This window comes from Leiobunum rupestre, chromosome 3 (assembly GCF_980474605.1).
Source record: "Leiobunum rupestre chromosome 3, qqLeiRupe1.1.hap1, whole genome shotgun sequence".
Classification (NCBI taxonomy): Eukaryota; Metazoa; Arthropoda; class Arachnida; order Opiliones; family Sclerosomatidae; genus Leiobunum; species Leiobunum rupestre.
Window position 1 is genome coordinate 55,647,822 of NC_143386.1, and position 14,792 is coordinate 55,662,613.

The window sequence follows — 14,792 nt, forward strand, 5'->3', positions numbered from 1 at the left end:
TTATACCTATCTCTCGCCAATCAGAGCGGAAATATTTTTTGTTTATATCATACGCCAATCAAAATCGTTTCGTTAAATCACGAGGCTCAAACCGGCGAATGGCTTTGCGTTTATAAATTAGACCAAAACACGAAGTAGACGAAAATAAAATAGTTTTATTTTTGACGCTTAATCGTTACGGGCGTACGTCGTCATTTGAACAGTTTCGTAAATCTTAGGATTAATTAAAAGGTTTTAGGTTGAACAGTCTGACTTCCAAAACATTATTAGTAAGTTGGCCTAACAATTTTTTAAAAAGTTTATAATCAAATTAATGGAACTGTTGTCAAAGTTGGAACGCATGTTTAAAATTATCTCTTTCGGCAAAAGGCATCTTTCACATGGTAAAACCTTGGTCATGAAACTGAAACGGGCTTAAATGTCTAATTTAAGCCTAGTAATTTTCAAAGTTGTTGACCCTTACCGCGGTTTCTATTGTTTTATTTCAGTCGTTTACTAACTCGTTTTCGAAAGTCTTATTTTATTACTACGCCGCGAAGTGAGCCGAGTCGCGGAAAACGCTGCCAAAGAGAACTAGGCCTATTTTTTCTTGGGTGTGTTCCCAAAAATTTTATATGAACGTTCTGGTTTTGAACGTTTTAACAATCCTTGGCTTCATTTTGAGTTTCGCTTCCTATGGGTGAAGTCGCGATAACTACGAATAGGAATTTTATCAATATAAAGGCGTTAGACAGCTTCAGTGAATCAGTTGCCATTACCAGCTGATTTTACATATTGAACAAAGGCCTAAAAAGGATTTAAAAAATAGGCATAAACGATCAAATACTAAAATAAAAAGAATGGATTTGATAAAACTCCCCATTGAAATTCAAGAATATATATTATCATTTTTGGATACGTCATCTCTTATTCGATGCAGTCGAGTATGTGCTTTATGGAATACACTGTCTAAAAGTTGTTGGCAACATTGTTGTTTAAGGGAAATTAGTTCCGATGTGCTTGTGGAAATATTAGGTACATGCCAACCTTTGAAAACTCTCATAAGACTTAAAGGGTCTTTTACGTGGGAAAACTTGTTTCTGAAATGGAATCATTACACAGCTATAACCAAAACTCCTCATCAAACCTTTGGACTACCATTTAGAAACACAAATGCTAGCAACCGATGTGTTATACGGCTTTCTGGGGACTTCCTTATATTGGCACCTACTGTGGAAAATGTGAGAGTTTATAAAGTTCATATTTATGAAAATGGGAAATGTGTTGGAATTATTGCAAAGCACAAAAAGCCAATACAAGACATTGCAATGATGGATGTCCAAAGACAAGGTCCTTACAAACTTAAAGAATCTTACAAGCTATCGGAGCATGATGTTATTATCAGCATTTCATTGGATCAAACATTGCATTTGAGTGAATTGAATTGTCACGGGAGAAAACCTTTGAAAATATGGGAAAAGAAAATACCAACTGACTGTTTCGAAGCTACAATTAAAGTATTTGGAAATACTTTCATATTAGGCACTCAAGATCACACCATTCGCGTTTTCACAGTTTTAACTAATACAGCGAGGAATTGCGGCATTACAGTCACGGAAGTCACTACAATATCTTCCCCAATTCCATTAACAAACGTGAGTATTTGGAAAGACATTATTACATGTTTGTGGTGGAATTTACCAGGAGTGCATATTATGAAGTGGGACATGAACACTAATTCTTGGAGTGAAAATATTTACATTGAAAACATCCTCTGTGGACCAAATATTTTAACCTTCAGAAACTTAATATTCGGAGTGGGTGCCCAGCTAACTATTTTAAAGAATGGACAGTTTTTTCATAAATATGATTTGTGGGAGACATTGGGTCAGTCTAAAGTGCCTGTGGAAAAAATATCTTCAGTGTGCTTAAAGAGAAACTTGCTAATTTTGGGCACTCAAAATGGGGAAGTTTTTATTTTTTTGGTTAACCGAGATGGCCAGTTGCAAAATTTAAAGTCAGTTACTCCGGTAAATTCTATCAAAGTTGTCCCGGGTCTATTTCCCTATGCCCAACATGAAATTAGAAATTTGGATGTTAGTTTTGATGGTAGTGGTCTCCAAATTGCAGTTCAGACTACTTTTGAAGTGCACGTTATTAGATGGTTTCCGTTTGACAAGTCAATTTTTAAAAATAAAACCACTATTGAACTACCGTCAATTTGTAATTTGAGTGATCTTGAATCAGGCGAATTGAGTGACCCAGATTATTGGTTTTATGACTCTGACTAACTGGCTTCTTTAGTCCACCTCTTTCTAGCATTTTCCAGAGGGATTCCTGTACTCTGGTAGTTAAAAATAACTTATACGCAGTGTCAAAAAATTGCTTAAAACTGTGAATAATCCAATTTTTGAAATTCTCCTTGCTTATTTTTGTCAAGCCCTAATAGTAATGGAAATAAATTTTAACTCAATCAATACAAGTGTAAAGGAGTATAAATTGTAGCAAAGATGTTCTGAATTTTAATAGCTTACATGTAAAAGATATTTAATAATATATTTCAACGGGTGACTTTTTAAAAATAATGTAAATATGATGAAAATCTATACATTTTGATACATGTATTTGTTTTTGTATCATAAATAAATAAATGGTATAACCATAGTAAAAATCGATATTAGATAAATTCTCATTAAAAGGCGGATGACGACTTTGGCATGAAATTTCAATAGTAATTGTATCTTGTTTTCTACAACATCTAAAAATAAGATTTCAGTCTAAGGAAGTGCTGAGTTTTTTTAATGCTTCGTGGCTTTATTACTTTAGGCTCATTGCCATGTTTTTTCCAACACCGCCTAAGCTATCTTCAAAAAGTAGACACACACGTAGAGACGAAACCCGTTGCTAATAAATGTTATAAAGGAGAGGTCTTATTCTCATTGCTAGGGAATACGATAGTAAAATTTAATGGCAGTCATGAACCCCAGAATAGAAAACAAAAACCTTGCAAATGACTTTTATTTTAAATTCTAAGGAAAATAAGCATTTAAATATTTTCCTCCTTGTACTTGTTTTATTATAGATTGACGCACAATGACGATTAGCAAACCAACCAAAGAAGATGTTCTAGACCTATTAGATATCAAAAAGAAAGATAACAATACAAATTGGCTAAATAAATTCATGAAAGATATTTCTAATGCTTCCGCTGCCAAGCAGCTAACTGTAGGAGGAATCTCAGGATGGTATTAAAATTTTAAAAACATGAATATTCAACATATTTAAACCAAATGGGGAAATAATCAGTTGGCAACTTTTTTAAAGGTGTGCTGGGTTTGCTTTTTCTAAAGTGGGAAAAGTCGCAGCTACGGCGATAGGTGGAAGTCTCTTGCTGGTTCAGGTACAATTACTCCCTTTTTTCTCTTGTCTGCAACTTTGAGTGATGGATGCCTTTTAACGATGAAATGATATCCTAGTGTGTCTAATTTTATTTATAGATCGCCCAACATCAAGGTTATATTAAAGTTAACTGGACTCGAGTCAATAAAGATGTGGAGAAGGCAAAGCGTAAAATAGAAAAAGAAGCGCAAGCCAAAATTCCCTTAATTTTAGAAGAGGTATGCTAGAATGTTGTCGCCTCGAAGAACATCCCCAGTCTCGCTAGACTTTCCTTTTATTCCATTCCTTTCCACTTACAAGAACATTTCCCTTAATTATAGTAACTCTCGTTAACTTAGACCCTTCTGTTGTTAATCTGTTTACTAGTTTTCGGTTTTAAGTTCACATACAAATAATTGGCAATGCTAACGTTATATATTTTTCTAATGTAGAGCCAGAATTTTATTCAAAACAATATTTACCTTGCTGGAGGATTTGCGGGTGGCTTTCTACTTGGTTTAGCTTCATCATGACTAGTGTCCAAATGAATTTGCTGCCATGGGCTTTTATTTGCCTATGATCAAACCATCAAAGATGCAAATTCTTCAAAAAATATCGTGATATTCTTAAAACAGACTGCAACACTAAAATAAAAATTGCGCATTGTAGGAACTAAACTATTTTATCAAAATTTTAGTTTTTATATAGCGCAACATTTAAAATATAAATGTTTGTAAGTTAAATAATTTTTTAACTGACCAACTAGACTTGTTTGAAACTAGGGTAATTAAAAATAAAATTTACCAAGTTAGATTCCATGCCAAAGTATTGTTTTCCTATTGTTTTTTAATTTAGCTTAATTTGTTTGTCTAACTTAAACTTAAAAAGTAATAAAATGATTTTAGAGTTATTCCAAGCTGCAATTTCTTCTTTATTCACTCTTGGTGATGGGGGAAAATTCAAATTGTCAAAAATTACATAAATTACAAACGTGTAAATTACACGATTTTATTTAAAAAAAAATTATTCGAATTTGGATATTTCTTAAACACAAAAAAAAACAGCCCTTGTCTAAATTTTTGGTAACAATTGAAAATTAATAGGGGCACAAAATTGTATTGGTTTTTTGAGATCATCCCTATCAATTTTGCTTATTTTATACAAAGAAAATTCACATAACTATACAGTTTTTTTTTCAATACTGACAAAATAAGGTAATTAAAAATGAGCAAATAAAAGTTTTAAGGTAAATTTTCCGTTTTGTCAAAGTCTGTACATTAAAAAGCCATAGCTATAATTCAGTACAGCACCTTTTTTATATAAAACTTTCAATTTACAATATACATGGGTGAAGAGGTATAATTAGAACCAATTGGATGTATTTTTATTTAAATGGGTTACTGATTTTTTTGACGTTGGTGATTTTTAAGATTTTGGTATTCTTTAAGTCTAAGTTGTAGAAAATGTTTTGTGAAAAAGTTTCGAGTTACAAAAATGATATCACATAATCAGAATGTAAAAAGGTAGTTTTATAACTGCTTTTTAGTCATTTTCGAAATGTTTCTTAACGTAGTTCTATCACCTTTATCTGGCAGTGTAAACAAGTTCAAGTCCAACATTTACAGGTTGATTGGTGTGGAAGAGGTAATGTGAATTAACTCGCATGGTAGAAATTAAAACACACGATCCTGACATTCAACTTAATAAATAAGATTATTCTTTGAAAACATGATTTCAAATAGAAAACAAAAAGTAATATGAATAATAAATATATAAAATAAACTTTGCGGAGATGAATATATTCTGCTAATTGTATCAAAACCAATATGACTTAAGTGCCAAGTAGGTATTTGTAAACTTAGAGAAATGTTTAAATTAAAAATAACAAAAGTTGTTTTTGAAATTAAAAAAAAAAGATTTGCATAGAATCCGAAAGATCCCTTTCTATATCATATATATCCTTTATATTAAGATTTTGCAACAATGGTTCTGTAAATATTAACTTTCCAGACACTATGATCAGCTTTCTCATTTTATATAAGACTTTTGTGACTTTATTTTTCAACCAAATGGGTAACAATCGTTCATCTACAAACTGTATAACCTTTTATCTTTAGCTAGACTTAGTCAAGTGACTCGAAAAACTGGAAACAACTCAATATCACTTCAAAACGACCCTTTGTACATATTTACTTCGGGGAAGGAGGGGGAAAATGTTAGATAATAATCTTCAACTTTACACGAACATTTACATAAATTAAATATTTTAGGACAAGACGATTGTTTTGTTTTGAAGTAATACACACGCAAAATATTACACAAAAAAAAAGGCAAGCATTTTGGTATAAACATTCTTTTTAGTTTACACGCACATTTTTGGCCCCATGATGAAAACTCAAAATGCTTGCTTTTCACAAAATTAACCTAAGAAGTCTTTTTTTATATATATATATATATATATATATAGTTAAACCCAGTCTATTAATAAAACTGTGTTAAAAAAAAAACTTATAAATAACTTGGCAGCGTCCATATTTTGAGTGATCTTTAACTCCACGTTCATTTGCCATAACTGAAGAGTGGATTTTTCGGGATAAATTTTTACTTTATATCGCATTTCACTTTTCTCTTTAACATTTTTTTTTATATAAAACGGCAAAAATTATTTGGCAACTATTTTCAGAAATTTTAGTGTCACGAAGTTGAAGATGATTGAGGTTGACTCTGTTGGCAAATTCAAAATTTTTAATCTTTGAAGATGACAAGATGGTGTTTTGGAAATAGAGAGAATAGAAAAAGCAGTCCAAGCAACTAATTCACGTCAAGAGACTAAACCAAATCACTATATTCAATGCCCAAGAATACATTACTACTGACTTATGTTTTGAACCAATATTATAAACAATACGGGTGTACCATAGAAGCAATGTCTTAGATAAGCAGGGTTGTGCAAAACATTCAAAATATTTTGGTTTAACGACTAACTTCTTGCATAAATAGGAAAGCAATAGTTCAGAAACGGCTGGACATGCATGAATAGGACAAAACACAAAAAAATGGGCTTACCGGATGAAGGATGAAATTGTCGTAAACATCCATGAGATCTTCCATCGTGTATTCTTCAAGAACAACAAACTCCTCTAATTTGGAACTAATTTTGCGGGAACAGTCTAAGCAATGAACTACGTGTTTCTTATCCACTTCTTTCACCAACAATAAATTGAACACCTCAACCTAAAAAATTAAAATTTTCGTAAATATAGTAAGAATATAAAGTTTAAGGATTACAGTAACGCATACCTCGCAATTGGTACAATAATGAGCAGCCTCATTTTTACCCCTTCCATGCCATCTGACTTCTTTTCCCAATGATTTTACAAATTCCATGATTAACTGGCATTGTCTCAGTGTCCTCAATAAACAATACCTGAAGGATGTGTGAAAATATATTTAAAATAGGTTACGCATGAAAAAAAATATCCTTCTACCCCACACAAAGAGAGCCTTGTACCTAGGAGGATTCAAGTATCCTCCTAGCTTGTACGAGCACTACAGTAATTAGGGATTTTAAAATAGCCTTTTCAATATCTTCATAAACCAAGGAATAAAAAATGAAGAGAATCCTTATGCGCGATACTAATCTAGAGAGACAAGGGCACGATGGACAAAAAAAAAAGGCAGACACTAACTTTATCTGTTCAAAAAGCAGCTGTTCCGTAACCTTGACATTTCTGGCCAAGTTCCAAGTAAGGTGTATCATTGGAACGATGGACTTGAAGTTCTGCAATTTATTCCATTCGTAACGTTCCACAGCCAGCTGGTATTGCTTGGCGTTCAAAGGACCCACATTCCAGGCTATATTGTTGCACCAACCCTACGAAATCCAAGAGGAACTAACTTTAATTTTTATCTTTTTGGGAGTGTAACTAACTGGAATTTATAAAGTGAAACTTACCACAGCTTGAACCCAATGAACGGTTCCAGCGTTAACCCACACTAAATCTCCTGGTCTTTGTAAGAACCTATAGACAGGAATATTTTCCATGAAAAGGTCTTCCAATATTGGCCACCAAGATCCATGTAAAAAGTTCAAGTGGTTCCTTAATCCAAATTAAATAAATATAAATATAAATTTGATTCTGTTGAGGAGAAAACAACGAAAAACAATTGATACTTACTTTTCACACAACTGGTGAACCATGCCCCAGTAGGGTTCTGGTACTGCAAACCATTCACAATCACCAGGACCAATATTGATATTAACGGAACAGAAATTGTTATTTTCTTGATGACCAGGGGTTCTTGAACCAGGAACTTTCATGTACAACTGAACAGTATTCATTCCCAAAATTGTATGACCAACGTGACTCAAAGTGTTACTCGCAGAAACCACTCTGACAAAGGACGGGAGTTTCGTTAATTCTTGCAACTGAGGTCTCCATTTCTTTTCATCTGACAGGTCAACATTAGTTCCGAATTTGATTGTTTTGAACAAGCTATTTTTCTTGGCTTTTTTTGTTTTGCTACCAGCGAGCAAAGACGAGTTGGAGTCGCTATCAGAATCCCTCTGAATTCCTTGCGATCGCTCACTCTCCTCCTATTATCAAGGAAGAATATGAGATTATGTACCAAGAAAATTTTTGTCATTGACAAATGGAACTCTGAAACACTTACTTTTATAGATTCCTGAAAGGAAGATGCTTGATATTGGGCATAGCGAGCGATAGAAGTATGAGATCTGTGACTTTCACATCTCCAAACCATTCTCCTCCTTTCCGTATCCCAATTCTCATCGGATGTTTGCATAAGTTGAGTTCGAACTTCGATAGAATGATCAGGATTTGCCTCCACCAAAGTTTTGGTAGAAAATAGACCTAAATCCAGCTTCAAAACGCTAGCTAAGCCTCTTATAACTGCAATAGGTTGAGCTAAACAGAAATCTTGAAGTTGAGATGAAAAAGCATCTTTCTTGTTTTCAAGCTATGAAATCATAAACCGTTTCTCATTAATAATGTAAAACGGAATAAAAGCCACAATTGAGATACTTACAAAGACACTGGGTGTTGGCGGCAAGAGTTTATCTTTGTTAATTGGCGGATATGGTGGATCGGGAGGTAAAGGAGGTGGACATCTTTCAGACATAATACTTGTATTCGATACGGTATTTTTGGACATTCCCTTGTAAGCTGCCAGCAGCTGAGACGAGCTCATATTTATAGATAACGACGCTGGGCTGAGTAAACTTTCCAACTCATTTCGTTCCTCCGTTGATAGGTTCATACAAACCGAGCTCTTAGATTCCAACAGACTGCAATAAGGACTATCGCCACTTCGTTTATGCTCTGGCGAAGTTTTGGATGGGTTGTAGGGGTGAGTTCTAGTCGGTCTCTCTCCGTTTGATGCCCGGCCGTCAATTTTTATTATTCCATACTTCATTTCCTGATATTAGAAAAATAAAAATAAAATAAAATAAAATAAAATGAACAGTAAACAAGTATTGATTTCTTTAAAGTTCCACTACCTTTGTTTTATTTTCTTGACTAGTATTTCCTTCTCCATTTTTACCTTCAGCCTTTTTCTGTTGAGCATTTTCTACTGCTAAAATATCTCCAGCAAACTGGGCCAACAGATCTTCGGCTATCAACTCGGCTGTTGGTTTTTTCAGCAAAGTCTGAAGATCATTGTCATTATAAGGACTGACTATGGAATTCAGATCCTAATTTGGTAAATCGTAATATTAGGTTCTGTCAGTCACACACCCGATTCATTATGTAAAAGGACAATTAAAATTGAGACATACTTGCGAATTTTCTCTGGTAACTGCCGCTCTCATATCCACATTTGGGCTGGGTGTTGCGGGGTATGTTTGAGGAGAAGGCACTGTGGTATTAGTCAATGGTTGACCAGTCACATTTCCAGTCGGATGGGAAGATACAGCGGCAATGGCAGTCGAAGATGTAGACGTAATTGAGCTACATGTAGTTTTTGCCCCAGCATCTTGAAAACCATTAGCAATCCCTTTGCCATATGATGAATTTGCAGAATTAGGCGATGAAGAATCACCGGCTTTTATCGCGAGGGAACCGGAAGAAGGGGTTTTACTATTGCCAGTCGTATCACTTTCTTGACTCTGAGGTAGTGAACTTGATACTTGAGGCTGAGCCACTTGCGGTTGACCTAATTGACCCGCAGTTTGTTGCTGTTGTTGCCTTTGTAACATTGCCATTTTCTGCTGATGCTGATGCTGAATCATGAGTCTATGACGATGCTGCAATTGTTGCATTAATGCCCTTTGTTTCGCAGACAAATTAGCCTGATTTTGTTGCAAGTAGCTCAGAAGTTGAACTTCTTGCGGATTAAGGTAAAACGGAGGTGGTCCAGCTGGCACAGGGGGAATACAATTGGATTGTCCAGCGGGTGTTTGACCAGGTACATTGGGGCTGTTGTCATCTGCAGGGACAACAGTTCTAGGAACTCCAGTGGCCGCTTTCATCCTTTTAGCCCCATTTCCTTGTTGCGCATTATCACTTCCTTGAGCAGTCCCACCTGAATTTCCTGAACCCTGCCCCTTTTAAGTACAAAAACAAATTGGAAAAAAGCTAATAAAATATAGAAAAAAATAAAACTATAGAATACTTACAGCAGACATGGCAAAATTTGGTTGTTGGGCCCCAAGGAAGGCTTGCTTTTGAGTGTTGTTGTAAGTACTTCCTTGATTTGCGTTCCTACTCTGCTGAGCCACACTGTTCTGTCTCGAAGCCATCTCTTGAGTAATTGGGATGTCCCAGGCATCTTCAATGCAAGGCAACTGCGGAGGTCTGCAGAAGGGTGAGACGAGTTTAAAAATACTGGAATACGCTTATTATTTTTAAAGAAAAATAGTAACTACTTTTGCAAAACTGGATGAGGCGCCGTGGCTAACTGAGTCTGCAAAAACTTAACTCTGGACATGAGGTTTGGATTTGCAGAACCCCTTCCCCTAGTTGCATTCACGTAACATTTAAGAGCATCTTGCAATTGATTACAATTTTCATACAAAATTCCCAAATTTGTCCAAGCTGGGGTGTGACTTTTGTCCAACTGAACAGCGCAAATATAGGCCTGCAAGGCATCCATAGGTTGACTTTGTTGTTGGTACAGGACCCTGTTCAGAGAAACGTTAACGTATAAGAATACCCATCGTAGAAATCAAGTTGCGTACTATCCCTTTAATACCAAACATTTAAAAAACTGTTTAATAGAAAATCATCACCAACCCTATGGAGCACCACGTATCTGCATTGGCTTCAGCCTTGTCCACCGAGCTACGATACGAAATAAAGGCATCGTGTACTTTCCCAATACTGGCAAAACAACGTCCAAGGAAATAAAGGCTCTGACCACTCGTGGGGTCAGCGTCAATAGATTTTTGAAGGCAGTGAAGAGAATAAGCTTGTCTCTGAGGCTTTTCCACCAGCCCTTCCACAGTATGATGCATCCAACCTAAGAATTGAAATATTTACCACAGGTCAAATTAAATTAATCAATCTATTAATTCAATAATTTCTGATAGCCTACTCTCAAAAATACTCAATGAAATTAGAGATGTAAGAACTTACCCAACTGCCTCAAGGTCTCGGCTCTCACCCACTGAGGCAAGTCTTTCTGCTCCAGTAACTGTTCATACGCTTCCTTAGCGGCTTTGTGCTTATTCTTTATGGTTCAAATGCAGTGGCGAGTTTAGAGAGAGCAAATAAAAACCAGAAACAATTAAATATCCCATATTTTTTAACAACACAACTATTAAAAAATAAACTGCTGACAAACCTGAATTTCGTACAGGTGTGCAATGTGAAATCGAACTAAAACAGAAAGGTAGAGAAAATTTAAGGTTACTACACTCTCTTACCAGACTTTTCAAGCAAAAAAGAAAATGTGTTAAAAGGATGTTAGGAACATATTAAGATATCCTGTCATTAAAGTTTTTGTTTCAAGAACAATAAAATAAAATTTTTAAAGGGACGTCTTAATTACATTTTAATTATATACGGTCAATTAATAGGGATATTAATCATTAAATAAGAAATAACTCACTTTCAGATTTATGTATAATGCTTGGATTAGAATCAATGAGAGCTAGATGAAAATGCTAAAAATAAACAAGTGATTAACAATTTAAATATTTCTTATGTTTCATTTAAATAAAAATTTTAGTATCAAATATTGGAACTCTTGGGGCGCTCCCCAACAAACTAAATTTTTTTTAAATGTGTCAAAAATAAGGTTTTTCTTTTTTAGAACAGTATCCCCACATGGTTAACATCAAACATCATCAAAAGTTCCTTAAAAGGCCACACCATTGTTTGAATTTTAGTAGTTTCCCTAAAAAATGGGCATTTAGAAACATGATTGGTCGGATCTATCACGTGGTCACGTGGTAGGAAGAGTAGGAGCACAGTCAACTTCGATCGCGTGTACAGCGCGGTACGCGTGATCGAAGTTGGCCGTGGTAGGAGCTACTCGACAGAGCTGGATTTTCAAAAATAGAGATTATTTAAGCGTTTGAAAAAATACGTCCTGAGGTTTACCACGTGGTAGCAGTTACGACCAATCATATTCTGGAAACAAAGGGTGAAACTGGTTAAATTCCCTTTAAACGCCGGTGAGTCCCTTTTACCATTATTAACAACGTTATTCAATTTAAACCTTCCCAATATTAAACTGATACTTACTTTTAATGCACATTGATGGTCAGAAAGAACTTTAAACATCAAACCAAGGCGAACATGAACTTCATTGTTTCTTTTGAAACCGGGGTCAACGTACAAAAGTTGGCGAAAAATTCGAATGGACCTAGAATAAAGAAAATGCAAAAAAAAACTAATTAAAATCTATTACGACCAAACTATTACCAAAAAAATAAACATTACAATATTAGAGGTCATAAAAATCAAGAACAAGAGAATCGAGGTCTATATCGTAAAGAATTCGACAAGATGTGCCACTTGAGTAAACTAAAATGCGATGTGGAGAAGAAATGGGAGGGAGTGTATTAACATTAAACCAGGGTAAATTTTCCCTAACAATCCCCCAACCGGAAATATGACGAGTAGATTGTGTCACGACAGCGCGAGGGGGGCAGGCGGAGAAAGGGTATTTCACCAGTTCGCGATAATAAGATAGGTTGAGCCGGCGATGAAAACCGCCTAAGGGAAACGTGTATGGCTGAACAGTCTGCGCGCGATAAAGCTACGTCTACGCTACTACGCGTCCTCCTCTACGCGTTTTCAAGGGCGAACTTGATCTATTTTCTTCTCTAATACGGGGAAAAAGAGCGGACTTGATTAAAAACAATATTCAGGATTAATTTCAATTTAATTAAATACAATTTCGTATCAAATTAACGCCAGCGGAGGTGATAAACACGCAAATTAGACAGATTACTATGCTTTAATTAAAACGCCGGTGGAGATTTGCAAAGGAAGATGAAAACCCAGAAGTGAAAAGTTTATAATAATCCACGCAATCTAGTGACGCAAAAATTACCATACGAAATTCCGTATGTTGTGTCACTCTGCACTTCTCCGTTCTTTCCCTCCACTCTCCTATTTGGCCCATGTTCAATTTTACTCTTCATACACGTTGCAGTTTTTAATACGTCGTCATTTTGTATACTAGGTCAAGGATTGTCTTGTTTTAAAAAAGGTATACACGTTTTATTTATTTTTTCGTGACATTTTTCCCGTTTGGTAAAATACAGAATTCAGGCATTTATTTACATTAAGAGAGAACGATTACCACCCAGCACGAGACAAACGTCATCGGCGTACGCTTCGATCAGGCAACCAATGAGATAACTGGCTGATTTTATTTGTTTTAGGGGGGCGTTCGATCGTTTCAAAATGGTCATTTTCCCCTTAGTAGGAATAAATATATTCTTGGTAAACTATAAACCTACTATATGTTAATGGGGTTCGTACAAAATTTCCAGAATTAAATTCCTTGACATTTCCAGGTTTTCCCTGACCATTTTTGTTGAATAAATGAATAGTTTGAGGTAAAATATTTATTATGTATTTTTAATACATCTTCCAAAAATTTTATTTTACTGATTTTTTTGCGGCTATTTTAAAATTTCCTTACAAATCCCTTACTTTTTTGGACCATTTTCAAATATCTTGACCTTTCCCTGACGTTAATTTTGGAATCATTTTCAAATTCCCTGACCTTTTGTAATCATTTTCAAATTCCCTGACCTTTTGTAATCATTTTCAAATTCCCTGACCTTTTGTAATCATTTTCAAATTCCCTGACCTTATGGAAACATTTTCAAAAATTCCCTGACTTTTCCATGTTTCCCAGGTCGTGTACGAACCCTGTTTAAGTAGGAAAACCTAAAATTTTTCACCTCAAAACTTTTTTACGCGGGGGTTAGTTATATTTTACAACCAATATTAAGAATAATTTATTCGTATTGCGAATTGCCGCGGGTCAGATAAGCGGGTAAATAAAAATATACAATAACAACAAATGCCATAAAAAAATAAACAAATCTTAATGGTAAACCCGACAAAATATATATTATATTTAGTTGCTACGCCCATATCTATACGCGTAATTTTATGATTTAACATAAGAAAACCATTAGAGCGAAGGATGGTTAGGCTATTAGCTAAAATTACCTAATGTGTATCACTTCTCCTTGGAGCAAAATAAAGCGGTAGTCCGACTAAGATTTTCGTTTCTTGTACGCCCTGAAGGTGGCCCCCATTCGCGTAGGTTGAATAAAATATATTTAGAAAGTTTCTCGTGCATTTACATAAAACACTAGCACTTATTATCCGTAATAGGAGATGCAAAAACCGGGTTTATGAAAATTCCGCCAGCATAAGGAGTGAGACAGACATACTTTCGTCATTTTGTAATACAGTGATATTATTTTTTCCGTGGGCGCGATGTATAATTTTATGGAAGATGGGAATAACTTTACGTATTTTTGAAGTGACGAGAGGTGGTTTCTTTTAGCCTGTTCTCGGACTAAAAGTGTACTCTTTTTACCCTAAAACGTTTTATTCCGGGTATTAGAATTACTCTGCCCCATAAACTATTGGATTGTTCCAGAGTAATAGGGCTACTCTTTTTACTCCTTCTGAAAAGGAGAAATTCGGATTTTGTCGTCTTCTGCTAGTCAGAATTTATCTGCTAAAAAGGCCACAGGCAGCCATTTTGGAAAAACGTTTTTAACTATTCGCCACCACAGAATCGGAGTAAAATGACGTCATAGCCTTACTCTTCTTACCCTACAACAAGCGAAAAGAAACCACCTAATATCTACGCAATCTAATGTAAACAATAAGTACTATCAGAAGTATATCTCTAGCTAGAGAAGTATCCATTCAAGGAATTAAATTCGAGGCTATTTTCAATTGGGTGCAATTTTCTCACCAAAATATGAA

At 35.0% G+C, this 14,792-nt stretch overlaps 2 protein-coding genes across 5 annotated transcripts in view; one reads left to right on the forward strand and one right to left on the reverse strand.

Annotated features, from left to right (window-relative positions):
* Positions 1-163: 163 nt before the first annotated feature.
* Positions 164-4,267, forward strand: LOC149952689 (FUN14 domain-containing protein 1A-like). 3 transcript variants are annotated; one of them, XM_090168742.1, is made up of 5 exons: positions 164-269; positions 3,062-3,224; positions 3,304-3,379; positions 3,477-3,596; positions 3,810-4,267. In XM_090168742.1, the coding sequence occupies exons 2-5, from the start codon at positions 3,073-3,075 to the stop codon at positions 3,888-3,890; spliced, it is 429 nt and encodes a 142-aa protein (XP_090024868.1). In that variant the 5' UTR covers positions 164-269; positions 3,062-3,072; the 3' UTR covers positions 3,891-4,267. The 3 variants fall into 3 exon arrangements, with proteins under 3 accessions (XP_090024868.1, XP_090024869.1, XP_090024870.1); XM_090168743.1 differs by having other exon boundaries at positions 266-383; XM_090168744.1 differs by lacking the exon at positions 164-269 and adding an exon at positions 1,527-1,634.
* Positions 4,268-4,865: 598 nt separating this feature from the next.
* Utx (Utx histone demethylase) overlaps positions 4,866-14,792 on the reverse strand; it is a 90,052-nt gene continuing 80,125 nt past the window's right edge. The window contains exons 1-18 of one of the 2 annotated variants that reach the window (XM_090168723.1): positions 12,267-12,661; positions 12,069-12,189; positions 11,431-11,485; positions 11,164-11,198; positions 10,956-11,049; positions 10,614-10,839; positions 10,247-10,501; positions 9,998-10,175; positions 9,158-9,925; positions 8,879-9,073; positions 8,407-8,796; positions 8,032-8,337; positions 7,536-7,954; positions 7,313-7,457; positions 7,047-7,231; positions 6,658-6,784; positions 6,424-6,591; positions 4,866-6,081 (exon numbers count right to left, since the gene is read on the reverse strand). In XM_090168723.1, the coding sequence (XP_090024849.1) occupies positions 6,052-6,081; positions 6,424-6,591; positions 6,658-6,784; positions 7,047-7,231; positions 7,313-7,457; positions 7,536-7,954; positions 8,032-8,337; positions 8,407-8,796; positions 8,879-9,073; positions 9,158-9,925; positions 9,998-10,175; positions 10,247-10,501; positions 10,614-10,839; positions 10,956-11,049; positions 11,164-11,198; positions 11,431-11,485; positions 12,069-12,107 (3,615 nt within the window). In that variant the 5' untranslated portion in view covers positions 12,108-12,189; positions 12,267-12,661 and the 3' untranslated portion in view covers positions 4,866-6,051. Of the gene's footprint in view, positions 6,082-6,423; positions 6,592-6,657; positions 6,785-7,046; positions 7,232-7,312; positions 7,458-7,535; positions 7,955-8,031; positions 8,338-8,406; positions 8,797-8,878; positions 9,074-9,157; positions 9,926-9,997; positions 10,176-10,246; positions 10,502-10,613; positions 10,840-10,955; positions 11,050-11,163; positions 11,199-11,430; positions 11,486-12,068; positions 12,190-12,266; positions 12,662-14,792 lie in introns of those variants that run through there. The other variant, XM_090168722.1, reaches the window with a different exon arrangement.

What these genes read in the sequence shown, in the direction of transcription:
- LOC149952689 (XM_090168742.1), top strand. Translation starts at nt 3,073, where the DNA reads ATGACGATTAGCAAACCAACCAAAGAAGATGTTCTAGACCTATTAGAT. An exon ending in GTAGGAGGAATCTCAGGATG is followed by an intron (nt 3,225 to 3,303) that starts GTATTAAAATTT and finishes ACTTTTTTAAAG; the next exon opens with GTGTGCTGGGTTTGCTTTTT. An exon ending in GAAGTCTCTTGCTGGTTCAG is followed by an intron (nt 3,380 to 3,476) that starts GTACAATTACTC and finishes TTTTATTTATAG; the next exon opens with ATCGCCCAACATCAAGGTTA.